Consider the following 27,102-nt stretch of genomic DNA (forward strand, 5'->3'; position numbering starts at 1 on the left):
TTCTTAGGTTGTGCTTTTCTCCTTTTATCAATATTTATTTTTTAAATATATCAGTACAACCATTATTTGAGGAAATACATTATGCAGCTATCATCAGTGCTCATACCCAGGAAAACGAAATCAATTATAACTACATCAAAGTTAGGATATGGATTTTATATATGACAATATAATAAAAATAGCCCCTTCATATCTTTTAACTGCATATCATAACTATCTTATATTGTGGGTATTTCAGATGCCTATTGCACAGGAAAGTGAAAAGCTTAGGCAATTAAATGTAATGTGGTGCAAATGCGTGGGCCAAAAAGGCAACTATCAAAGTTAGCAAACCCAACTTCCCCCAGATTTGTTTTCTGGAGGTTCTTCCTCTGATGAACATTTTGGTAAAAACGAGCTTCTTACACTGGTTGTCTAAAAGCCTTAGATTCTGAAGAAATGCTCATAAAATAGTCCAACATTACTGTGGAGTATGAAGATGTCTGACCCTTCTTGAAATGTATGGGTACACCACCACAAGAAAACCTTTACAACATTGTAGGAAAGTGGTGCATTTGCCTTGAAAATTAAATACAAATCCATAGCCAATGGTCACTGAAAAATATGATAATGCAATTTAATTTGGCCTTTCATTTTTCAAAATGTCTAATGCATCTTTCTTCACTTGTACAGTCCATTTGCCTTCATATTCCATTCTGCCCCTTGCAAATAGATTCTCTGTCTTTACACTCAGAATCTATTTGACTCTACAAAATCAGTACTTAAGCAGCAGTGTAAGGCAGAGCCCACAGGCTAATATAAAAGTAGCACCATGCGGGTTACAGAGACCTTCCACGTTGAGTTGGTTAACAGGTTCCACAACTGTTATACGATGGAGTCTCAGACAGAAGTTTTGATATCATCTTAAAATGTTTTATTTTTGTGCTTCTGTCGGACCGTTAACAAAAAACAATGTTGTGTATGAGAACTTAACAGAATAAGTGCTATTTGTTATCACAGTATGGCAAGCAAATAGTTTGCAAGATCTGGGATGGTTGGACTTAAGGATTCAGGCTTCAGTAGGCAGCTAACGGAACCCATAGGACTTGTAGCGGTTGTCAGAGCTTCAGCTGCAGATTGTGCTGATTTTCATATTGCCCAATTCAGTCCTCTCCAGGTTCTGATGATAGGTGGTATCTAAAGAAGGCTGATTAAGGAAGGTAGGAGTTAGGGAGAAGATCCTGTGGAGAATTCCCGAGCAGCAGCTTCTTCGAAATAGAGCCAAATGACAATCCTAAGTATATTCCTCATGGAGGCTGACCACGTCCCATAGGAAATCGAGCCTGAGTACCAGCAGTCAGGAAAAGTCATGGCAGGACTGTCGTTCAAGTCTATCAAGACTAAGGCAATGTGCATGCAGGCAGAAGGGCAAAAATACAACTGGAGGATAGCCCTTAATTTGAAGAGGAGAGGGCAATTCCTGCTCTGGGGCCAGCATATCTGATGGATATCAGACCCAAGGCCTCTCGAACTAGAGCGGAAGACTTAAAGTGACAGATGGACCCAGAAGAAGTGGAACGTAATCCAACAGAATGATCATAGCAAAGCAGATCAACATTCTTTAGATATTGAGTGAAAAAGAAACATTGAGGGGCAAAAAATAACAAACACAAAAAATAATATTTAAAAAATAGCAACATTCACAAACAGCTTAAATGTCATATAAGAACACAGAAAAGAAAATAGCAGGGAGAAGAAACCTACACTTTGAGATTGCTAGAGAAAACAAATGCTAACACAAACAAATTCAATGCCAGTTTGAGAAATTCCAAAGTTGAAAAGTTTGCACAGTATGTCACAAGCCTGGGAGAAGCGGTAGGCATAGCGCTGACTAGATGAGGCATTTGACCTGTCTCATTTAGAGAGCTACTAGTGTGGTGGCAAGCCCTGTACCACGTGCACACCTGGAAATGCTTAAAGATGACATTAGGACTAATGGCATATGCTTTCTTGGTTTGTAAAAGATGGTAGAAGACAGCCGCGGCCCGTGCAGGTAAGGGCGGTGGGGCTGGGTGGGATTTCGATTAACGACGAGGGAAAATTAATTATTTATTTCATTTTCCCTCGTGCTAGTCTGTCGAATCCCCCCCCAACCCCTCCCCACCGCCTCACCACTCTAACCTGCACGAGCCGCGGCTAGTAGAAGGTTCAAGTTTTAGAAAGTTCCACTGGGGTTATGTGTTAAGAATATTTATAGCACGTTCTCTTGGAGATCCTTGTTTTTCAAGATAAAAGCATAAAATATACGTAAAACGTGTATTTCTCTGTTATAAACCCCATAAAACAATGCTAGCAGAATCCCTGAGGGAGCAAGAAAAAAAACACAGTTTTGGCATGAGATGGTGCCAGGCCATTTTATGCAACATTTGTGCTATGCCTTCTCAGCCAGGACTATAGAATCATGGACGAGTTGGATTTATAAGGCTCGTGCTTAGAGGTGGTCCCAGCCTCAACATCCAAAGGTGCATTCCCTTCTGCTCCCCCAGATAGGTAATCCAAGAAGCTGGACCATCTTAGGAAGAGGATGTTTTCTTCTGCCAGCTTAGGACTGCGGTCAGTTAACACCGCAGGTCTCTTGGGCCATTACACCCACTCTGTGTGGAATATGGTTGCGCAGGTGCTGTTACAGTGTCCGAGGAGGCCCGGGTCACACTCTCCCTTGCAGTCGCAGAAGGGAGAGATACAGCAAAGTTCGCCATCCGCTGTGGACTGGACACCACCGACTCGTTAGATAGAACGATTTCTACATCATTCGCTCTAAGACGCTACACCTGACTGAGATCCACTGGCTTTTGTGTGGATGGCCAATCGACCCTTTTGGACATGCCCTTTGATGGCCGTCATCTGTTTGGCAACAAGACGGACTGTGCGCTTGAGCACTTCAAGGACTCTAGTGCTACGCCCAGATCCTTGGGCCTCGCTGCCACCTCTTGTCCTGCGCAGTATGCCTTTCACCCCTTTCGTGGCTACAGAAGGGGTGTCCCACCACGTTCCTCCCAGGGCCACAGGCCGGCGCAAACAACCCAGCCTCTGCGCGGCCATCTATGTGGGACTCAACGCTGCGGGTCAGCGTGCGGGCCAGTCCACCAGTGCCCCTTCTACAGCAGCCTCTAAGCCTTCCTAGTCCGACATTTTAGGGCCACCAGTTGCCAGTGGGCGGCAGGATCCGCCATCACCTCCCCCTCTGGCACAACATCACGTCAAACAAGTAGGTTTTGCAGATAGCCCGAAGGGGCTACTCCCTCCCCTTCGAGACTACCCTTCCCTCCATGCCACCAACAGTCCATCGCAGGTCGGAGGATCACTTGGCCCTTCTCCGTCAGAAGGTTACGGCCCTCTTGGCCAAGGAGGCTATCGAGAGAGTCCCTGTCCCAGAAGTAGGTCATGGTTGTTACTCCCACTACTTCCTGGTGCCCAAGAGGTACAAAGACCTGCGTCCTATCTTGGATCTCAGGGACGTCAACCGCTTCCTCCGAAAGGAGAAGTTCAAAATGTTGACATTGGCTCAGGTCCTGTCTGCCCTCGACCATGGAAACTGGATGGTAGCGTCTTGCAGGATGCTTACTTTCACATTCCCATCCTGCTGGCCCACAGGCATTGCCTACGGTTCACAGTAGGCCATGGGCATTTTCAGTTTACCGTGCTTCGCTTTGGCCTTACCAGCGCCCCTCAGGTGTTCACGAAAGTGATGGCGGTGGTCACAGCTCATCTGCGCAGAACAGGGGTTCCAGTCTTTCCCTATCTCGACCACTGGTTGTTGAATGCGGGCTCGCCACAGGTTGTCGTCTCCCAACTCCAGACTACTGCGGACCTCCTGCATTTGCTGGGGTTCACTATCAACGTGTCAAAGTCACACCAGATTTCCTCTCAGAAGCTCCTTTTTTCCGGAGCAGTTCTGGATACAGCGCAGTTTCGGGCTTATCCTCCCGAGCAGGAAGTCCGGGATATTCAGGCTATGATACCCATGTTTCAGCCTCTATCCTGGATTTCAGTGAGATTGACATTGAGGCTGCTGGGCCTCCTGACCTCCTGCATCCTGCTGGTGGACCATGCCAGGTGGCACATGCGGGCTCCGCAGTGGGACATGAAGTCCCAGTGGGCGCAGCATCAGGGGAATCTTTACGATGTTGTCCAGATCTCGGAGGGCACTGCACACCAATTGCAGTGGTGGCTAACAAACCATGATTGGGTCAACGGCAGATTTATTTATTTATTGGAAAAGTTTTATAGAGCGCGAACCAGACCCTTGCGGGTATCAGAGCGCTTTACAAGCAGTGAAAATTATACAACACAAAAACAAAATATTAATATATATTAAGCAGTGAGAGTTATACAACGCAGTACGAAATACAAGTATGCGTGTCCATATTGTGCATAAATACAACCAATGAGAGAGGTAGAGCAAGACTGAATCCTACGTTGTGCCAAATAGGATACAGATAAAGGTGCGGGCCGAGAGAACCGAATGTCATGTATGTTGTCTATTTGCATCTATAAAAGTCATGTCCTTCAGTGAAGCTCATGTGAATTTTTCCATGAGAATCGCCTTTACTTCCTTTTTGAACATTGCGGCAGACTTGGTAAGTCTGGTTTCAGGGGGTAGTGCGTTCCAAATCCTAGGAGCCATCCCTTAGAAGGAGCGTTTGTACCTTTTCGCCTTATTAAATCTGGGTGGTTTCAGCAATAGGATTTCTGCACTTCTTGTGGAGCTCTTGCCTCCAGAGATAAACAGTTTCCGAGAGAGATAGCTGGGTGCTTTATGGTGAATGGCTTTGTGGGTCAAGCATGCTATTTTTAGGTGAATTCTGGCTTTCCATGGTAGCCAGTTCAATGCTTTTAGGTCAGGGCAGATGTGGGATCTTTTTTTTGAGCCCGTGATGAGCCTGGCTGCCGCGTTATTGGTGGCTCTTAGTGGTGCTGTTGTGGCTTTGGGGAGACCGCACAGAGAGACACTTCCGTATTCGATCCTGGGGATAACTAGAGCTTGAACTGCCGTCTTGAAGTCGTTTTTTGGTAGGAAGGGTTTAAGTTTCCTCAGAATATTAATCTAGAAAAATTTGCTCCTTTTGTTGCGTTGGCAATGTGTTTCTGCATGTTGAGGTTGCCATCAAGGGTTATACCCAGAGATTTAGCTGAGTCAATGATTGTTGGTTGCACGTTGAGAGCCGTGAGGTGTTTGAACCAATCCTGGAGGGGGGAATTTTGGAGGGTGGAGCTATGAGTAGGAATTCAGTTTTGAGTGCATTAAGCTTGAGATGGTTCTCAGCTAGCCATGTTTGGGCGTTTGATTGAGTAGTTTGACATCTTCAGGGTTATGAATCTTCAGATAGAGTTGTGTATCATCTGCGTACATGTGAAATTGGACATTGGATGCTTGCAGTAGGATAGTAAGAGGTTCCATGAAAAGATTGAATAGTGGAGGGGATAGTGCGGAGCCTTGTGGGACTCCAAGAGTTACCGGTACAGATTTGGAGAAGGAGTTATTGACCTTGAATTTTTGGGTCCGGTTTTGAAGAAAGGATGTAAACCAATTGAGCACTGTGCCTGAAAGACCCATTCTGAGGTTCAGTAGTTCAATCAGGTTCTCATGTTTGACCTTATCGAAGGCAGATGAGAGATCTAGCAAGATGAGTAGGCATGATCCATTCTGGTCAAGTATTTGTAACGCATTGTCGATAATGTGAGTCATGGCTGTTTCGGTGCTATGTCCTGCTCTGAAGCCAGATTGGTGATTGTCAAGGAGGTCGAAGCGGTCAATGTGTTTTGTCAGTTGTTGGAAAACGCATTTTTCCAAGAGTTTGGCTAGGGTAGGGCAGTTCGAAATAGGGCGATAGTTGTTAAGGTCCATAGGGTCAGCTGTGTTTTTTTTTAGGATGGGTGTGACTTGACCAATTTTGAGGACGTCAGGGATGCAGCCTTGATGTAGAGAGCTGTTGATGATCTTGGTCCAGAGCGGTAGGATCAGAGGGGTTAGATCTTTAACTGCGTTGGCAGGGAGAGGATCGGTGGAATGATTGGCCGGCTTGAGGGTGTTAAGAATCTTGCCTACAGCTTCTTCGGAGTAAGAGTCGAAGGAGGACCAGGTAGCCTCATTTTTTAGTTGAAGTTTTGAGGATGCTTGTTGTGGCGGAGTTGGAGGAGAGGGAGGGATTGTAATAGGGGGCGGGACTGTAGGACTGTGAGGTCATTAAGAAGATCCCTCTTTATGTTTTCTGTTTTTAGGTTGAAGAAAGCAGAGAATTTGTCGCAAGAGGGTAGGGTGCCTGAGGTATCTTGTAGTTTTTAGGTTCCTCTCTAGATTGTGATTTGATTAGATCAAACAGTTTTAGTGGTCGATTTCTTGCTTGATCTAGTTGGTGAGAGAAAAATTCGGCTTTAGTCCGTTTGATCTTTCGGTAATAGTCTTTTCTCTTACTCCTTAGAATTTTCAGGTGCTTAGCAGATGGGACTGATCTCCAGATCCGTTCTGAATTTCTAAGAGAGCGCCTGTCCGGCGGAGTCCGGGCTCCACATCAACCTTCTGGAGCTCTGGGTGATCCGTCTTGCACTGAAAGCATTCCTTCCTTCTGTCAAGGGAAGTGTAGTGCAGGTGTTCACGGACAACCACATCACCGCCATGTGGTACTGCAACACCCAGTACGGGGTGGGGTCGTAGACCCTATGTCAAGAGGCCCTTCATCTCTGGACATGGCTGGAACATCAGGGCATGTCCCTGGTGGTTCAACACCTGGCCGGTTCATTGAACGCCAGGGCTCACGAGCTCAGCTGCCGGTGCACGATGGCGTTTTCATTCTGAGGTGGGGCAAGGTCTCTTTCAGCAGTGGGGAGAGCCTTGGTTAGATCTGTTTGTCACCGAAGAGAAGCGCAATGGCAGCAGTTTTGCGCTTTGGAATTTGGAAGGCGGCACTCGCTTGGTTACGCTTTTCATTGTGATTGGAATTGCGGTCTTCTATATACCTTTCCGCCTATACTACTTCTGCCCAGAGTGCTGAAGAAGATCAAGCGCGACCGGGCCCAAGTCATTCTTGTGGCTCCGGATTGGGCATGGAGAGTCTGATATACCGAGCTCTTGAACATGGCCATCGTTCCTCTGATCAGATTGCCTATTCTGCAGGATCTTCTGTCGCAGCAACAGGACACGTTCCTCCACCCGAACCTGTGCAGCCTCCACCTCCTTGCGTGGAGATTGAGTGGTGACAGTTAACCACTATCGACCTTCCTCCTAAACTCTGTAATGTCATCTTGGCAGCCAGGCGTCCCTCCACTAAAACGGTATAGGCCTGTAGTTGGAACAAAATTGTGGCATGGTGCACAGCAAAGGCTGTGGATCCCCTTTTTGCCCCTCTTTCGGAGTTTCTCCTCTTCATTCTTTCTTTGGCCCAGCAGGGCTCTGCTGTGGGCACCTTTAATGGCTATCTTTCGTCCATTTCAGTCTTTCTTTGTTTCCCTGATCAGCCTTAGATTTCTTAAGGGCATTACTCACCTCTTTTCTCCTATTCCTTTCGTAATGCTCCAGTGGAACTTGAATCTGGTCTTAACTTTCCTTATGTGTGCTCCTTTTGAGCCACTACATAATAGTCCTCTCAGGCTCTTGACCTTAAAAACTGTTTTTCTGGGTCCCATCACCTCTGCTCGCAGGCTGTTTCTTCTTAACCTCCTTTCCTTGCTGTTCATCCGGACAAGGTTGTCCTTCTAACTAGCCCTTCTTTTCTTCCCAAAGTGATTACCTTTTTCCACATAGGACAGACCATCACTTTGCCCACCTTCTTCATGCCCCGCATCCTTCCAAGTAGACAGAGAAACTCCACCGTTACGATTCAAAATGTGCATTATCATTTTATCATCTGGATCACACAGATTAATTATGGGTGGATGATCAACTCTTTGTTGGGTATATGGGCACCAAGAAAGGTCGGGCCATGCAAAAATGGACCATCTCTCGATGGGTCGTCCTTTTCGTTAAAATCTGTTATTCCCTGGTGAAAAAGGAGCCTTTGGTAGGGCTGTGCGCCCATTCCACCAGGGTGACGGCAGCTACTACTGCTTTGGGATGTGGAGTCTCCCTCTGTGACAACTGCGAGGCAGCCACGTGAGCATCCCTGCACACATTCACAAAACAATAGTGCCTGGGTAGTCAAGTCCGGAGAGAAAGCTTCTTTGGCCGTTCAGTTCTCCAGGGCTTTCTGGTGTGAACTTGGTTCATAGACTCACCTCCAGGGTTGGTATTGCTGGGGTATCTGTTCTGAGGTAAGGAATCTATAACTAATAGTCTCTTTCAGATTAACAAGTTACTTACCTTCAGTAACGATCTATCTGTAAGAGAGAGACATATATTAGTTATAGATTCCTTAACCCCCCACCCATCCTCCCCGTTCTGCGAACTGACTTCTAGAGTAAGGTACTGCCTTTCAGGGCCTTAGTCTTGTGCACCAGTGGTTAGTGTCTTGCATGGCTCTGCACTTCTGACGTGGTATGTCGTGTAAAGACCTGACGTCAGCGTGCAGGGGCGGTGTCTAAGAAGACACCGCCACGTCATTCCGGCGAACCCGACTCCAACGATGGGTGCGGAGTCGACCGACGCCCCATACAGATGCACAGGGCTATTGCCAAAGAAAAAATCGCTTGTAAGGACACATACATGGGACCACAGGATGGGTGCAGATAACCACTGCGCGTGGACACTTGCCCATGAAGGGATACTTGCACTGTGCATTAACATGTGCTGGACATTATGAAGGACATTGTTTTTCACTCAGCCTGTGTGACGTTAACAATCCTGATGTTAAGGAATAAAAACACAGTCTGACAATTGTAATTTAGCATTGTGTCATTTTCTCTTGCCTAAAAATAGTTGCGTGTAATCTCATCCCGCCTCTGGCGCCCAGCAGCTGCACCAGCTAAGCCGGCAGGCATGCGTCCTGGAGCTGGGCCCTCCACATCTGATGTGTCAGATTCACTGACCTCCACCGGTGTGCCTTTCCTGGTGGCGATGTTGTGCAAGATGGCACATGCGACCACTATCTGGCAACAGGTTTCTGGGCTGTATTGCAGTGCCTCTCCACTCTTGTGTATGCTCCTAAATCTGCTTATGAGAATCCCAAATGTCCTCTCAATGGTGCCTCTTGTTGCAATGTGTGCGCTGTTGTACCGCCGCTCAGCTGCATTGGCTGGATTGAGGTAGGGCGTTAGTATAAAGTCACAAACTGCATACGCACTGTCACCTGAGGGGAGGAAGGTATATGGTTAGACACTGTCCTGCACATGCTATCCTTAACAAGTGTGTCCACTGTTCAAATGCATTTACCTAGTAGATAGCCCTCCCCAAACTCCCCATTAGTGAGTCTACGGTGTATCCCACTGTGGCGGAAGATGTATGAGTTGTGCGTGCTGCCAGGGTATTTTGCAACAATGTCCATGATGATGTGTTTAGTATCACACACCACCTGTATGTTCAGGGAATGGTAAGATTTACAATTCCTAAACACGTACTCATTGTGGGATGGGGGGGATATTGCAACGTGCGTCCCATCTATGCATATGATGACATGGGGAAATTGGGCAATTTGATAAAAGTCCTGTTTGGTCTGGTGCAGTGCCTGTGGTGTGCTTGGGAAGTAAATGTGGTGGGGCATCCTCTGTACCATGGCATCAAGGAATGCATGGAAAAAGCGCGAAAGCGCACTTTGCGAAACCCCTCCTGCTGTGGCTATCACCCCCTGGAAACTGCCTGATGCCAAGAGGTGCAGGGAGCACAGGACCTGAATGTGGGTGGGGATGGATTGTGTCCTGCGTGTGGGGTGTTCAAGGAAGGGTTTGAGTTCCTCCATTAAGTCAAGGATACTCTCTTCATCCAGTCTGTAGTGTGTGTAGATGTCCTCCTCTGTGCGCTGGAAGATGGAAATGAGCGCACAACATATCCTCTCTTGGCGTCTCCTCATCTGTGCAGCAGCTCTCAGTTGCAGCCTCCTCGCTATCACGTAAAGCCCAGACATTGTGGAAAAAGTCAGTTGCATTGTGGGCCTCTTTTTATACTTTGCACCTGGCTACCACCTGCTCCCACTTGGTGGTAATTGCGATTCTCTAAATTGCGATTTTCGAGAATTAGCAAATTGCGATTTTTTGATACATTTCATTGCTATTCCTTAATTTGCGATGACCTAATTTGCGATTTTCGCAAACTGAGGTAATCGCAAAATAAGGAATCACACGGAAAATCACACATTTCTGCCTCTCGCAACGTAAGGAATCGCTATTTTAGCGTTTTCTTATTTTGCGATAAAAGTTTGCTATATACATTCCAAAAAGCCAATTTTTAGTCGCAAACTCTGTTTTTTGCGATTCGCAGCGTTTGCGACTAAAAATTTGCTTCATACATATGGCCCCTTATTCTTTCTGAAAGTTGTCAAAGTACTTCAGGGTGCCATTGCCTGTAGTGTTCCCAAATGTAAAATTTCTGTTGGATCCCAGAGTCTGAAGCCCTACATTACTGTCACTTCTAATAAAGCCCAGAAGGCTCCTTGGTGTTGCCCGTCCAGCCAGTGGATGCTGTAGCAACATTTCACATTTTAATTGCAGCGTATGTCACTTGAAGAAGGCCAGTTGTATGTCTTCCACGGAAAAGATATTGTAAAAATGTCTAGGAGCCCATGATCAATAAGACCAAGTAGAGACTTGTTGTGTCACTCCTTCAGGGCCCTCATCTTATTAAAGATTACTACAATCAACATCTGCACGGTAAACTGCGATTGAACCCCTTCGCCCGACTTTAGAAATTCATCTCCTATAAAGGCTAGATTTTGATAGCTATTTTGCCACTAACGGCAGAATCTCATACACGTACTGTGGGTGTTTCTACCATAGGGTGTGGGGCCACAGCTGACACTGCTGGGACCATAGAACCTACAAGTCAAGCAGGAACTCCACCTCCAACACTCCCACTAGTGCATTACAACCACTAGTGCCTGCAGGGCCTTCACCAGCAGTCCTCTGTCAAACGCTGCTAGAAAGAGCCAACATTGGTTAGCCGGCTGTCATTGGAGAGGAATCTCCTTGTGGATGGCAGCTTTATACTTCGTATACCTCAACAAAAAGTAGTTCTAAACTCATTTATCTAAAGTGAACCAAGTATCTCTACAGGGATTTCATATTGTTTGCTGTTTTGAGAAGTTAAATCTAATCACATTACTTTCACACTATTTAGAAAAAAATATAAACTTTATACTTTGTTTTCAATGACTCTTTAATGGTCCCAAAATACAAATGGCATCAATTATGTCAGTCTAATAACGCTAATTTATGTATTTCTTCTTTACCTTGCAGGCAATGTTTATTTCGACATTAACTCAATAGGCGACAAATATGGAACGTTTTCAAGTAGTTTTCTCAACACAGAAGAGGAGCTAGGTATGTTTTACAATAATATGTGATGTTACCAACTCTTATGACTGTATACAGCATACATATATTTAATGCTGAGTGTAGGTTTCATTTTTCATATTGTTACATTGAGACAGTATTGGATTAGATGCTTAATATGTATTAACAAGCATTGGCATAGCCAATAGGTCTCGCTTTTGGGACCTTCTAAGTATTTAGTTATGCAGCACAATATCCTGTTGCGTGGCTAAACACTTATAAGGTCCCAAAGGCGAGACCTATTGGCTATGCCAATGTTTGGTGTAGTTGTGTGTGGTTGTTTGTATGTGTGTTATGGTTGTGTGTGTGGTTGTGTGTGTGTGGTTGTGTGTGGTTATGTGTTGGTGTGGGTGTGGTTGTGGGTGCGGTTGTGGGTGTGGTTGTGTGTGTGTGTGTGTGTGTGTGGTTGTGTGTGTGGTTGTGTGGATGTGTGGTTGTGTGTGCTTGTGTGTGGTTGTGTGGATGTGTGGGTGTGGTTGGGTGCAGTTGGATGTGGTTGTGTATGTGGTTGTGTGTCTGGTTGTGTGTGTGGTTGTGGTTGTGTGTGTGTGGTTGTATGTGTGGTTGTGTGTGTGGTTGTGTGTGGTTTTGTGTGTGTGTGGTTGTGTGGTTGTATCTTTGGTTGTGTCTGTAGGTGTGTGTGTGGTTGTGTGTGGGTGTGGTTGTGGGTGTGAGTGTGGAGGTGTGGTTGTTTGTGTGGTTGTGTGTGGTTGTGTGGGTATTTGTGTGTTTGGTTGTGTGTGTGTGTGGTTGCGTATGTGTGGTTGTGTGTGGTTGTGTGTGTGGTTGTGTGTGTGTGGCTATGTGTGTGGGGTTGCAGTTGTGTGGGGTGGTGTGTGTGGTTGTGTTTGTGGTTGTTGTGGTTGTTGTGTGTGGTTGTGTTTGTGTGGTTGTGTCTGTGGGTGTGGTTGTGTGTGTGGTTGTGCCTGTGTGGTTGTGTTTGTGGTTAGTTGTGTGTGTGGTTGTGTGTGTGCTTGTGGTTGTGTGTGTGTGGTTGTGTGTGTGTGTGGTTGTATGTGTGGTTGTGTGTGTGTGTGGTTGTGTATGTGTGGTTGTGTGTGTGGTGTGTGTGTGTGGTTGTGTGTGTGTGTGTGTGGTTGTATGTGTGGTTGTGTGTGGGCGGGTATGTGTGATTGTGTGTGTGGTTGTGTGATCAGCTCTCCAGGGATGCAGCCGTACTTCACCCACGTCAGGGCGCCAGAGCCAGCCCAGAGAGCAGCTCCTCACACCACCGTGCTACACAGCCCTCGTGGCTGTCTGGAAGAAGGAGGGCCAGAGCTTGGTCTGGCCTCCACCCAGTCCCTCAAAGCGACACAAATCCCCCGGTCCAAAGTGGTGTCTCAGGCAGCAGTAGGGGCTGCAGCCAGGGGCCCAAATTCCGCCCGCAACAGATATATACTGGGAGCGTGGGGGGGATGACGACACTCCGCACTACATACAGCGGCGTCTCACTCAACCGCGCCGCCCCCCATGGCTGGGCCGCGCCGTATCGTGTCCGGTGAAAAAACACGGACCGAGAAGGCGGCCGAGGCTCTCCACACTGCGCCCACCGCCACGTTCGAGTAGATGCAGGCCCTCAAACACCGCTTGGGGCAGCAGCTACCCTCTGCACCCCTCCCGCAGCACACAGGACACAGTTAGGCCCTGATAACGCACTCCACCTCACTGTTCAGGTTAAGTCCAGGTTCCAGCTAGGAAACTCCGCCCGCCGATGTACGGGCCGAAGATGGGCCCCTCGCTCTCCGCAGGACCCCCAGGCCTCAGCTACACAGCAAGGCCTATGCCGTAGCTACACAGGGGGGGGGGCGCTTATCAGCTCTACCGCCTCGAGGTCCCCCCCTCAGTGCGGGCCCCCCCAGGCCAGCCGCCGCCCGCAGTGCCCACTCACACCCAGCGGGGCTCTCTCTCAGTCTTAGGTACCAGGAAGATGTACGGGCCGACGTTAGACTCCTCACCCCCTGCAGGGCTCCCAAGCCCCAAAGGCGTAGCAGGACACATGCAACCCCCACATCGGAGGCAGGCCGTTTGCCGCCATCACAGCTTGCGCAGTCCTCCACAGTGCAAGAGACACTCCAGCGCGGCCCCCACCCAGAGCACCGCCGCACTCTCTCAGCGGGACCGCCACACAGCCAGGCAACAAGGGGGGGGGGGCCACGGACCACTCCAGGCACCAGCACAGGCAACGAGGCCCCTCTCTACTCCGCTCGCAGGGTCCTCCCACCGTCCGCCGACTCTCGGACTGAGCACCCAGTCCTGTGCCAGCCGCTCCTCACCTCGCGTCTCTCGCTGTCACCTGGGCCCAGATACCGTCGTTCCTTGTCACAGCGGCGTGGGAACTCACACCCGCCCAGTGGGGGGTCTCGACCGCTGCCGCCTCACCGGGACATGTGCTCGAGCTGCCCTGCACCGCACTAGGCCTCTCGAACTCCCAGGCTCCACACTCCCCACGTGGGACAGGCCGCAGAGCGAGAAATTGGCAGCCCCACCTCGGGCCGCAGCCCCGTCTGCACGCCTCCTCCTCCTCTCCGACTCACAAGACTCCGTGCAGGCTGCCAACTCACCGCCTCGGCTATGCCCCCAGAGATCGCACGCACCGGACAGTGGGGGCTACAAGGCAAGAGACAGCCCCCGCAACTCTCTACCACCAGTCCCGCCGGGCCACAGCAAGGTCGGGCCGGACTGCGCGGAACAGACAACAGCTACCCCACAGTACGGAAATAGGCGCACCGTCGGTGCCGGGGCTGCTTCAGGTGCAGCAGAGCCTCATGGCTGGCTTGGATGGGCACCAGGTACGGCGATATTCAATGCTTATGTTCAGGCGACGCCGGAGGGACAGGAAAGCACGTCCTATTCCGCCGCCATCTTGGCCACGCCCGCAGAGGACCTTTTAGATTCAGTTTAGATTGTTAGCATCTGGAACTGGAGATTGGTGGTGGTTCTTAATAACATTCAATTCATCTAGCTGTTGACAGAAATATGGTACATTAGCCATGGGAAGCTCAGGATCCCTTTGAAATGTAGAGCACAGAGCATGTCAAATTACATACACTCTTGATGATCCTGACGTCTATGTAGGGCATACGTTAAAGCGGAGGGGGGATGTGGGGCAGAGGTATGGCGCTACAGCATGTGGGTGGTTCTTGGAAAGCGCAGAAGCTAGGGGTTTTAAAACATTGTGATGATGTGTAGATGTTCTTTTCAAATCACATTTGCAAAGTGCTATGGGTAGTCAGATAAGTAAGGTAACCTCTGTCTGGTCAAAGGCTTGCACCCTGTGGCCATCTCTTAATATTTGCGCAAGTGAGGCCTGCTCCACCGTATGAAAATCAGAGTTAAAGGAAAGGTATTACAAATTATAAAACAACTACATTAGGAAACCTCACTTGAATAGCAAACACCACAGCATCAAAATGTATCTTAATTATGCTGCTGTGGTTTCAGTCTACCTTAGGATGCAGCTGGTAATGTTTTTAGTAGGTTTGCATCCTCTTGCAAATATGTTTTTTTAATCATTCTCGCAATAAACTACTTGGGTGTAAAATAAGACCTGCAACCTTTGCCCAAGTTTTATCTTCAACAATGATCAAGGATGTAATGTCGACTGAAACTACAATATTTGCATGGAAACTTTTCTTGTATGTGCCAGGTGACCTTATCTGTACGTCGCAACATCCTCTCAAGACGTGCCTCTAAAAATCCCCAAATCCTTTTATATTGATTCTTCGACATGCTTAATTCATAAACTGAATTTGTTCTTACATCGATGCATTTTAAGAGTACAATACTCTATAAGAAACACGAGACCCCTCCTGTTCTTTCCACATTTTCAGTTCTTGGCCGAGAATGAAATAAAGAATCTGTTGACAGCAAATTAGAAGTGGTGAGGTATGTACCAACGTTTATAACAAATGTGATAGAAATGTTGGCGTTACTGAGTATACCACTACGGCTAGTACTTTTGAGAACCAAAGAAAATACAATCTTCACAAGTAAATAATGTTGTTTCTTTCTACATGCCTTCTTTCTTCCTCAAACTGTATGTATGCTGTCTCAAAAATAGGCACTACATTCCTTAAATCCAGAATTAAAAAATTGTCCTTTAATTAAAGCATTTGTTTTTCGGCTCTCCTTTTTTCTTCTCTCTTTCAATGCCACTCTCCTTCCCTTCCAAAATCAAATCAAATCAAATTATGCTTTATTCGAGATTTCACTCATAAAAGCAAGAACATCCTAAATTTAAAAGTACAGATTAAATTTACAATCAATTATATTGTGAACTAAGCATAAGATTTACAGTTTATGATTCGATAAACAGTTCCAATTTTGAAAGTTTTCATACAATGCAAAATTAGGAATTTTTAAAAGTAATAAAAAGTTAAAAAACACCTGAAATAAAACAATTGTATAATAAAAACGTAGCAATTTATCCAGACAGAGAATAGTTAAGTAACTAGCAGTCTCTGTCTAATCGACCATGCCCATCCAAGATATTTGGCAGTGGCGATTGATATCCAAATCGCAGTGCTAGTGCATATAATGCGCAAGGCAACTGTACTACTGGTAGTTCCTAATAACTTGCACATCGGTTTTAACCATACGCATCTTGGGTTCGAATAAGCTATACAGGAAAATAAAAAATGGCCAGTTGTTTCTTTAGTGGAGCCACAAGCAGGGCAACTATCACTCAACCCACCTACCCATTTAGCTGTCAAAAATCTAAGGGGGAGTGCACCTGCTCTCAGTTGAAAGAAAAGTTTTCTATCGCCAGGTCTGGTTATGATATCCCAGTAGGGTTCCTAAGAAGGATACAGTTTAGCCTCTAGGAATCTTTCGGCCATAGATCCTGTACTAGGGCTACTCCAACCCCGGGAGGATACCTTTTCCCAATAAATTTATTTTAGAACGCTTTTAGTAGGGAATGTTGCTCCAGCTGGGTCTGACCAGAGCGAACTCATTCCAAGCTCAATCAAAATAGCTTTCAGCGATTTAAGCCACCCGATTTTATGGAATGTATCCGCTTTGATAATGTCTAAAAAACCCTCAGCATAGTGGGAAAGCTCAGGCGTAGTCCAAAGCCTTCTCCAGTACAGAATAGGTCGAAGCCTGGCCAAGTCTGTAACTGCTTTTCTGCCCAGGTCGTACCTAAGGGGCAGCAAGGGAGTACTTTTAGGGACTTTGACTATAGATTTAAAATGAAATCATCAGTAAACCAATATACATTCCGTAATGCGAATCAATCTGCATTTATCAAGACTAAATCTGTATGGGAGAAAAAAGACTTTTTTTATAAGCTCTCTGTATGGCCTACAGAGACAGTACCCAAGGGGAACAACTAAATTTACAAGGAAATGAACCAAACAATAATGGTATAGTCTCAATTTCAAATTTTATCAGCAAAAAAACACACAATCACATTTATTTACAGTACCAACAGGGACAGTGCTGTTGATATCCGGCGCAAGTGCTAGAAAAGAAGGAGAGAAAAAGGGGTGCTCAAGTGTTTTAAGTGAGAAATGAAGAAATCATGCTAAAAAACAGTTCCAATATTTACAACAATATACACAAGCGATAGCTTTCCGCAATTAATAATACAAACAAAAAAGCCTGTTCACTTCCTTCCAGGAAGAATAATGGAAGGGGGGGGGGGGGGTTGGGAGAAACTATGATACAGGCGGTTTACAAATTGGGCGTCGACGTTTCGACCCTATTGCACGTGGGGAGTTTACTACCTCGGCGGCGGGTCTTCTTCAGGACAATAAGGGGGAGAGGGGGGGGGGAGGCCTTTTAAGCAACATTTGGGCTAAAATCCACCGTAATTCTGTTTTACAGGTGACTATCCAGAATCCTAGTGAATTGTGGCCAAGCCCTTCTGTCCTCCTCCCCCCCCCCTCTCCCCCTTATTGTCCTGAAGAAGACCCGCCGCCGAGGTAGTAAACTCCCCACGTGCAATAGGGTCGAAACGTCGACGCCCAATTTGTAAACCGCCTGTATCATAGTTTCTCCCAACCCCCCCCCCCCCTTCCATTATTCTTCCTGGAAGGAAGTGAACAGGCTTTTTTGTTTGTATTATTAATTGCGGAAAGCTATCGCTTGTGTATATTGTTGTAAATATTGGAACTGTTTTTTAGCATGATTTCTTCATTTCTCACTTAAAACACTTGAGCACCCCTTTTTCTCTCCTTCTTTTCTAGCACTTGCGCCGGATATCAACAGCACTGTCCCTGTTGGTACTGTAAATAAATGTGATTGTGTGTTTTTTTGCTGATAAAATTTGAAATTGAGACTATACCATTATTGTTTGGTTCATTTCCTTGTAAATTTAGTTGTTCCCCTTGGGTACTGTCTCTGTAGGCCATACAGAGAGCTTATAAAAAAAGTCTTTTTTCTCCCATACAGATTTAGTCTTGATAAATGCAGATTGATTCGCATTACGGAATGTATATTGGTTTACTGATGATTTCATTTTAAATCTATAGTCAAGGACCACTGTTATTATACCATAAATACCCAGGTCCTTTTTGATTTTGTGGGTGAACACCCCATTAATCTAATGGTACTTTTAGGGACACCAGTTATTGCCCGGAAGAACTTGTTTTCCGAAATTTGTAGAGCAACCACCTTGTCGAAACCCCATAGCTCGGCACCATAAAGTGCGGAGCCAAGATCCTTTGCTTCATATACCTGAAGGGCAGGCTTTACAGGTTTCGTCAGGGACTTTCTATGCTCGGAACTAATAGCACCTGATAGTTGCCTGTGCCTCAATGTTGCAATGTCTATATGTTGGCACCATCTGCTCTTGTTTGAGATGTGAATACCCAGATACGTAAAGTTGTTCACCACTTCTAGGGGACGACCATTCATGATAATTTTAGATTTAAAACTGCGGTGGGGATTAAAAATCATAAGTTTTGATTTTGTCACATTGACCTCTAGGCCGTGCTCCCCGCAGAATAGCTCAAAGATAGACAATGCACACTGTAAACCACTAGGGGTCTTAGATAGAATAAGCGTGTCGTCAGCGAACATTAAAATAGGTATATTTATACCAGCTAATGAAGGAGCGTCCAACTTCGCAGATAACATGCGGGATACGACACAGTTGATGAACAGTGTAAAGAGAGTGGGAGCCATTGAACAGCCTTGCCGGACTCCCCGCTCAACCGGGTAATCCGCTGTCACCATGCCCTGCCCCCCCCCCCCCCCACTGGATTCTGGCAAAAGTTACTTCATGGAGCCGCATTATCAGTGACAGTAGATCATCTGGAACACCCAGGTTCTTGAGAACAGACCACAGCTTCGACCATGGTACTAGATCGAAGTCGACAAAAGCCGCATATAGGCTACCCCCGCCCAGCACCACGGTCCTCCATTGCAACAAGTTAAAGCGGAATACCTGATCCACTGTACTTGTGGACCTACGGAATCCCGCTTGGAACGGTGACAGAGCATTATTATCCTCAGCCCAATCAAGAAGCCTGTTCACGATCACACGCCCTACTATCTTTTGGATGGTATCAATAAGGCTTATCGGCCTGTAGTTGCCGGGCTGGGATCGGTCACCTTTCTTGTACAATGGTATAATTACTGCTCCCTGCCAGGATGACGGTACCTCTGCACCCTTGGAAATGTTGTTAATAAGCAGGTAGATGTACTTACACCAACGTTCTTTGTCATTAATAAAGACGTCGGCAGGAACACCATCTAGGCCCGGGGCTCGCCCACTATTCGCGGAACTCAAGGCCACCATAATTTCTTTGAGACTAAAGGAGTTATCTTTTGAGTGGGTTTGACGTATGTCAGCTGTAGATGTATCCTGTTTTGCCACGGCATACTGTGTTCTAAAGAATTTTACCCACTCTTTTTCCTGTACATTGTTATTTGGGGGTTCAGGTATCCCCTCACCACCCCACTTAACAATGCTCCAAAACAGTCTAGAATCTTTCTTATCACTAGCTCTTTTTAATTCAGACGAATGGTGCTCATCCCAGGCTTTCTTTGCGTTCACTATACTAGCTTTATATTCCCTTCTAGCAGCTTGGATAACCCTGGTCTCCCTACCCTTTAAAGCAGTACCTAGGACAATTCGTGCGTCTCTGCAGTGAGCATTATACCATTTTGCTTGCTTAAGGACTCTCTCACCCTTACCCTTCACAGGCTTACAAAAGTGGTTTTTGATTGCGCAAAAAAGAGTATCATGAATTTCAACCACGCTACTTAACCCAGAACTAGAAGAATTAATATGTTCCATGGCTAATATCGCTTTATCGACTTCAGTGTTGATGTTAGCAATGGCCTGTTGGTTGGTCGCTACGTTTTCCCATCTTAACCTACGCATATCATTTGCAGGGACTGTTAAGGGTGGTGCAAGGGTAGTAGGGACTCTAGGCCCGTTGGTTGATGACCACCATTTATGCTCTGTACACAGAGGGTTGTGGTCGCTCTCACTCCTCCACACAACCTCCATGTCACATACCAACGGCCACAGTTTCAAACTACAGAGTACATAATTTATTCTACTTTTATGCCGCCCATTGTCAAATGTCATAGACCCATTTTTATCACTTGATGTCCTTCCATTTAATGCTCTTAAACCTTTTTCTAAGCATAAGGCATTCAAATTAATCACATCCTCGGTCCACCGTACAACTGATTTCAGCTCTAATTTTGGGACTCTCCAATGCCAATCCTCTTCGGCCCCAGGGAAATCGTCTTCTATGGCTAAGGGTTCAAATGTCCGATTAAAGTCACCTGCAATGACAATATTATTATCTTGAGAGTAAGAATCAAGGAGGGAGCCCAGGGCCGTTAAAACCTCTGACCTCCCACCCCTGGAACTCCTCACATAGACATTGTAGATGTCGAGCGTTCCCACAACATCAGAGATCATTCTAATTAGTTGAATGTCTCCGTGGCTGGTCTCTATTACCTTGACAGCTAATTTTAGGGGCTGTCGGACCCAAATGGTTAGACCACCCATTGGTCTCCCCATTGGACCTTTTAATGCAGGCACAGAGTAGTTCAAATATCCCTGCGCAAAGGATGGTTCACATAACCAGGTCTCTTGGAATATACATAGATCAAAAGAATTAACAAACCGAAGCCACTCTCCAGAGTCCAATTTAGAGCACAGCCCTGCAATGTTCCATGAAAACAGTTTCCCTACGTTTTCCACAATACCATCTGGAGCCTTCAGTAGAGGGTTGGCATCGTTATCCTCAGGCAATTCCTGTTCAGTTTCATTTAGCAAACCTTCATGACAGTTAGCATCAGTGTCATCTACCCTCTCAGGGGCATTCTCAGAGTTAAGGCTTACTGTAGATACAACAACACACACTTCAGACCCAATCATCTCATTTCCTACCAACGGGCACCTACCCTCGCTACTTATTAGTATGCCTTGGGTTTCGTCCTCCAGCTCTGATTCTAGATCTATTTTAGTACAGTGATATCCTAATAATTCAGGTGGGGGAGCTTCTGGGCCGGGAAGAGAACATGTTTCTAACAAGGTGGGGGCAGGTGGTAGCTCGGTATATTTATACTCCTTGTTGTTTACTAGAGAAATTGTATCAACTGCCAGACTTCCTGGGGTCAAGGAAGTAACATTTGTAAGACCAATGCCCTCGTCTGTGGGAATATATGTTCTGTTTAACTCAGCCGGTTCATTAAGCACTAGACTCTCTGCCCTCTCAAGTCAATCGCATTCATTTAAGTCTGAGAGTGCCGCAAATCTATTTTCAAGGCTGATTCCCCATTCGCTGGGTTGTACACCCCTACCCCACTTATTTGACACCGAGTTCCACTTTGTCCTTAGTATACTTGGATTCACTGTGCTACCTCTACGGTAGAAGAAATCTAAAGTTAGCGGGATAATGTCAGTGCTCCTACGTTGTGGGGGAAGTATGTTTCTCAAAACATCAGGGAGTACTTCTGGACTTAAAAAATGCAGAACTACGCAATCTCCTTTGAGTTTTTTCACACTGTTCCCTATCCAGTCTACCCTTCTTGCCGTGGTAATTTCCCCAGCTAGCTGCTGTTTACCCCATGGGGAAATCACCATGTTGTTAGATAACCAGTGGAATGCTTTGCTAATCAAGGAAGAAGTAGATTCCACTTGACCTGGTTTTAGGGGAGGTACATTGGCCAGGACCAGAACTAGGGGGGAGGCCTCTACAATGAGTTGAACCGGGCCTTTCTCTAACCCCATCCCTATGGATTTTGATGGGAAGTCTACATTGACTGTTTCCTGAGCGTCTTTGACTACTGGGTGCTGAATAGGGGGTGGTTTTGATAGCACTTTTTCCCTACCCCCTGGCCCATTCCCTTCCATTCTCTGCATCCCTCCTCTCTCTGAGCACGACCTACTCTGACACATGCAGCTTTGACTATTCTCTAGTTTAGCAAATTTCCCGCAACCTAACAATACCTAATCTCCTCTAACACGTGTATTATTTTCAGAAACCATGTGCTTGATTTTGCTCTCCCCCTACCCACACTAATGATCACAACCAACCACTATTACTTAAGTCCACCATAAACAATTGAAATGACTGCATGGAATGGTTTGCTCTGAGTCCACAAGACTAACCCTAATAAGTAACAGTAGCCAATAACACTGGGCTAACCATTAACCTTGGGTTACGGAGCAGCGTGCTGTCCGTTGTAAAGCACTTCAACGCTGCGTCAGGAGCAGTTAGCGCTAAATAAATGCAATTACATTTACTGTTGTCTGAGGGAACACCACCTAACCTACTCTGTGTATTCAGTGAAAGGGAACAACCATTTACAAAGATGTCTCCCCAGTCTCACATTAGCACTCGTCTACGACTTCGAGTCTATATCCTAGTGCACACAATTAAAATTTACCAATGTACAGGATCCCTGCCTGGACATTCCCTCTCCTACTAGTGAGATTAAATAGACATTCACGGAACAAAACCTAGATGTCCAGGCCCATGCCGAGGACTTGGAGAACCGGTCCCGGCGGAACAATATTAGGATCCGGGTGGTCCCGTGGAAGGGGGAGGGAGGTAACCTTTGTGAGTACGTTGGTGAGCTGTTCCGACAGACCCTTGGCGAAGAGGAAGAACAGGATATACAGCTGGATCGCGTCCACCGTGTTGGCTTGCCGCGAGGTGCCAAAGCTCTGCCACCGGACATACTGGTGTGTGTTCATGATTTCCAGATTAAGGAGAGGATCCTTCGGAAGGCCCGTGACCTCAATCCAGTGCAGTTTCGGGGCCATCAACCAGCGCTTTTCCAGGACTTGGCGGCCTCCACCCTCATCAAACGCAGGGACTTTAAGCCCATCACTTACCACCTTCCTGAACAGGCATCCCCTACTCATGGGGCCATTTGTTTCGGCTCATCTTCAAGCACCAGGGCAAGCTTCTGCAGGTTCGTTCACTGGGCGCTGCCTTCGAGATCTTGGGACTGGAGCGGCCTGCTTCTTTGCCCGGAACCACTGGATCACCTGCTAGGCGGCGTAGACGCTCCTCTGAGTGGCAACGAGTTGGGAAGACCCCCCCCCGCCGGTGAAACCGGACATATCCGCGAGCCTACTGGAGAGAGAAGCTGCGGTTAACTCTGTGGCGTTGGTGACGGATAACTCTGAGATCCCTTGAGATCCACTTGCTTGGCACTGGTTGGGTCCTTAGTTGGCACTGGAGGCGGGAAGTTCGTGGATGAGAAAGTGTTTTTGTTAGTTACTTCGCCCTTGTGAATCGGAAGTGCCCTATATCAGGTGCGTGAAGGGTTCCACGATGGCGCCATGTTCCCCTAACAGTTGGTTCTGCAAGACGGACTATAGTCGCTACATGCGACTTTTGAGTCTCTTTACTTTTTGTGTTGTCCAGTATTGTGGTTTGGGGTCTGTTTTTTTTTTTGGGGGTTTGGGGTTGTTTTTGGGGCTCCGCATCAGGTTTCCAGAAGGCCAGGCGAGGATCCGGCCCACAGGCCATGCAACGTTGCCCACTCTGCACTGCTGGCAGTAGGTACCACATTGGCTACTCCCTTCACTCTGGGGGTTATGGGTAGGGATCTGAAGATTGTGAGCTTGAACGTTAGGGGCTTAAATAGCCCTGTTAAGCGCTCAGCCATCCTTTCCCTATTGGAGAATGCAGAGGATGATGTGTGCCTGTTACAGGAGACCCACCTCCTTTCTAGGGATACTAAGCGGATGACAGATAAGCACTTTTCCTTACAACTTTGGTCCTCAGGTCCTGCTAAGAAGCATGGGGTGGCGATCCTTTTTAGTGCTCGTGCACACTGCAAAGTTCTTTCTCAGGTGGCTGACATTAGGAGAGATTATTAGCTGTCCACGTCCAATGAGGGGGGGGGAGACACAGCTCACAGTGGGGTCACTATATGCCCCGAACGAACAACAAGAGCCATTTCTGAGGGCGGCCCTCTCTGAGGTTTTAGCGTCGCCAGATGCATCGATCCTGGTGGGTGGGGACTTGAATGTTGTGATGGACCCGGGGAGGGATCGGTCTGAGCAGCGGTCCTACCAGGCAGGAGCAATGTCGCAGGGGAGGAGACAGTGGCTGCTCAAGGGTGGGTTGAATGATATTTGGCGCATCCAGCGCCCCCAAGAGCGCGACTACACCTACTACTCTGCAGTGCACAAAACTTATGCGCGCTTGGACCACTTCTTAGCCACATCCTCTCTCCTACCTCATTTGTCAGCAGCAGACACTACACCACGCTCCCTCTCCGACCATGCCCTTATTTTGGTCCTACTTACCTCCCATGGCAAGCGGCCACTGTTGCACGGCTGGCACCTCTGCGACTCCCTCCTTCATTCGGAATTGGTGGTCGCACGCATACGAGACACTATCACCCACTATCTCACAGACAATAATCAGGATGGTACACCATTAGCGTCGGTATGGGAGGCCTTGAAGTTAGTAGTACGGGTGAGTTTATTGCGCTAGCGGCATCGTGTGTGCGGCTGCGCAAGGAAAAGCGCGTAGAGTTGGAGAAGGAGGTGGGCACTTAGGAAGCGATACACAAGAGGACGGGGGCCGAGAGTGTGGAGGGAGTTAGAGACGAAGCGGCGCATGCTGAAGCATCTCGACCTAGACAGAGCAGAGCACGCCCTCCTGCGCTTGCGACATAAGTTTTACCTTAGTGGGGACAAGGGGGGGAAGATGCTGGTGCATAGGCTGCGAGCACGAGCTCAGTTGATGCCATACAATCCATTCGAGATCCTCAGGCAGTTGAGCATACCACTGACTCCCTTATTGTGGAATCCTTTCGGCAGTTCTATCAGGACCTGTACATGAGGGAGGTGGCGGACACTGGGGAAATAGCGGACTTCTTGGTGTTCTGCGACATTACACCTCTTCTCCAGACATCAGCGGATGCTTTAGATTCCGCGATCCGCATAGAGGAGGTCATATCTGCGATTGCTCGACTGCAAGTTGCTAAATACCCGGGGTCGGATGGCTTCTCTGCCATATTTTATAAAACCTATTGTGTGGAGCTGGCTCCTCTTTTAACTTGTCTCTTCAACTCCTTTCTTGATACAGTAGAGGTGACTCCCTCCATGTCAGAGTCAGCGATTACAGTCATTCTTAAACCTGGTAAGGACCCTAGGGACTGCGGCTCATATAGGCCGATCTCTCTTCTCAATATTGATGCAAAACTCTTTGCGAGTATTTTAGCGGCGAGACTCAGTCCATTGATGGACGGAATCATAAATCCGGTACAGGTAGGCTTTATCCCGATGCGGCATTGGGGGGATAATACCAAACGACTTCTTCACCTCATGGACCATGTCCACCGATCTCGGGCTCAGGCCTTTTTTCTTTCCATCGATGAGGAGAAAGCCTTCGATCGGGTGTACTGGGAATTCTTGTTGGCAGTTTTGAAGGCTTACGGGATGGGTGACAACTTTGTGCGCTGGGTTTGATGCCTCTACGCGGCCCCTAAGGCAGCAGTGCGCGTGAATGGGTGCAAGTCAGCCCTTTTCCCCATCACTAGAGGGACATGACAGGGGTGTCCCTAATCCCCGTTGCTTTTCGCGCTTTATATTGAGCCTTTTGCCCAACGCATACGGTCAAATATGGATATTACGAGGATTAAGTTTGGTGCTGATACTCACAAACTCAGTTAATATGCTGATGATGTTATTCTGCCGCTTACCCAGCCTCACTCCTCCCTGCGGTGTCTGTCGGCGGAACTCCTCGACTTCGCAAAGGTTGCAGGATTCAAAATCAATTTTTCAAAATAGCTAATCCTTAATGTTTACATTCCTGATGCTGAGGTGCACGATTTACAGCAAGACTTCGCTTTTCAGTCGGTGCACTTTGATATTCCATACCTGGGTGTCTGAATGACCTCCTCTATTGCTAAAACGGTCTCGCTTAAATACAGGCTACTGGTTGATCAAACTACCAAAGCACTTTCAGACTGGTCCCGCCTCAACTTGGCATGGTATGGGAAGATGGCGGCAGTGAAAATGACGGTGCTCACGCGTGTCCTCTACCTTTTCCAGATGCTACCTCTGAGTCCCCCGCCGGGCACTCTTCGGAAATTGCAGGGGCTCCTTAACAAATTCTTGTGAGGCAACAAACGGCCAAGACTTGCTCTGTCCCTTGTCACCACACCAAAGGTTGCAGGTGGGCTGGGCTTTCTTTTACTGTCGGCTTACTATCTAGCGTCCTGTCTCCGATATGTCATGGAGTGGAATAGGCCCCTGTCCAGCAAGCACTGGAACTTTATGGACCAGATGGTAGCGGGCTGTAATATCTGGCGTGAGCTGTGGCTGCCGCGCAAACAGAGCGTGGGGCCTTTACTCTTCCCCAGAGACCTCTCCGACTTTGAAAGCCTGGGATCAATTAGCGCTACGTAGAGGTTGGACTACATTTCCCTCCCCGATGACTCCCATTGTTGATAACCCCGATTTTCGCCCGGGGTGTGCGTCCCTAGTCTTCCACCGCTGGCGGGAGGAGGGCTGTAAGAGAGTAGGCTCCCTCTTCGACCTTAAAGGCCTGATCCCTTTTCCCCAACTGCGTAGGGATTACATCCGTCTCCCGGAGACCAACGCTTTTCATTACTCGCAGTTAGTGCACTGGGTGACTCAACCCTCTTACTTTGCCTCAATGTCCCGCCCTTTGACTGCTTTTGAAAAATGGTTAGTTTGCAAGAAGGATGACCGTAAGCTCATATCTGAATTGTATGCGATGATTCTGTTGCGCTCCAAGAAACAGCTTACGAAGGCGCATGTTCGCTGGGAGACTGAGTTGGGGCGCCCTCTGACACGTAACGAATGGGAACATATCTTTTACAGTCTACACCACACTGCCTCTAACACTGGTGACCGCTTATTGGTACTATACTCCGGCACGCGTCAAGGCATGGGATGTAGAGTGGTCAGGCCTCTGCTGGCGGGGGTGTGGCTTCCGGGTACTTTGGTGCATCTGTTGTGGCATTGCCCGAAGTTGGTGCGGTATTGGAAAGCGGTTCTTGATGACATAGATGGTGCCTTCCAGATTGCATTTCGCCGGGCACCTGAGTACACGCTGCTGGGACTCCCTCATCCTAAGTCTTTTCCTTTGCGCTCTCTGAGGGGTAGGCAGATTGCATTAGCTCTGCTCGCGATGCAGCAGGTTCTTTTGGCGCAATGGGGTTCCTCGGCCACACCTG

At 47.4% G+C, this 27,102-nt stretch overlaps 1 protein-coding gene across 3 annotated transcripts in view; it reads left to right on the forward strand.

Annotated features, from left to right (window-relative positions):
• The window catches only part of CARS2 (cysteinyl-tRNA synthetase 2, mitochondrial), a 742,767-nt gene that overhangs the window by 514,467 nt on the left and 201,198 nt on the right, over positions 1 to 27,102 (forward strand). For all 3 annotated transcript variants that reach the window (XM_078657536.1, XM_078657535.1, XM_078657534.1), the window contains one exon: positions 11,359 to 11,442. In XM_078657536.1, coding sequence (XP_078513662.1) covers positions 11,359 to 11,442 — 84 coding nt within the window. The remainder of the gene's footprint in view (positions 1 to 11,358; positions 11,443 to 27,102) is intronic.

Source organism: Lissotriton helveticus, chromosome 8, assembly GCF_964261635.1.
Source record: "Lissotriton helveticus chromosome 8, aLisHel1.1, whole genome shotgun sequence".
NCBI classification, from domain to species: domain Eukaryota; kingdom Metazoa; phylum Chordata; class Amphibia; order Caudata; family Salamandridae; genus Lissotriton; species Lissotriton helveticus.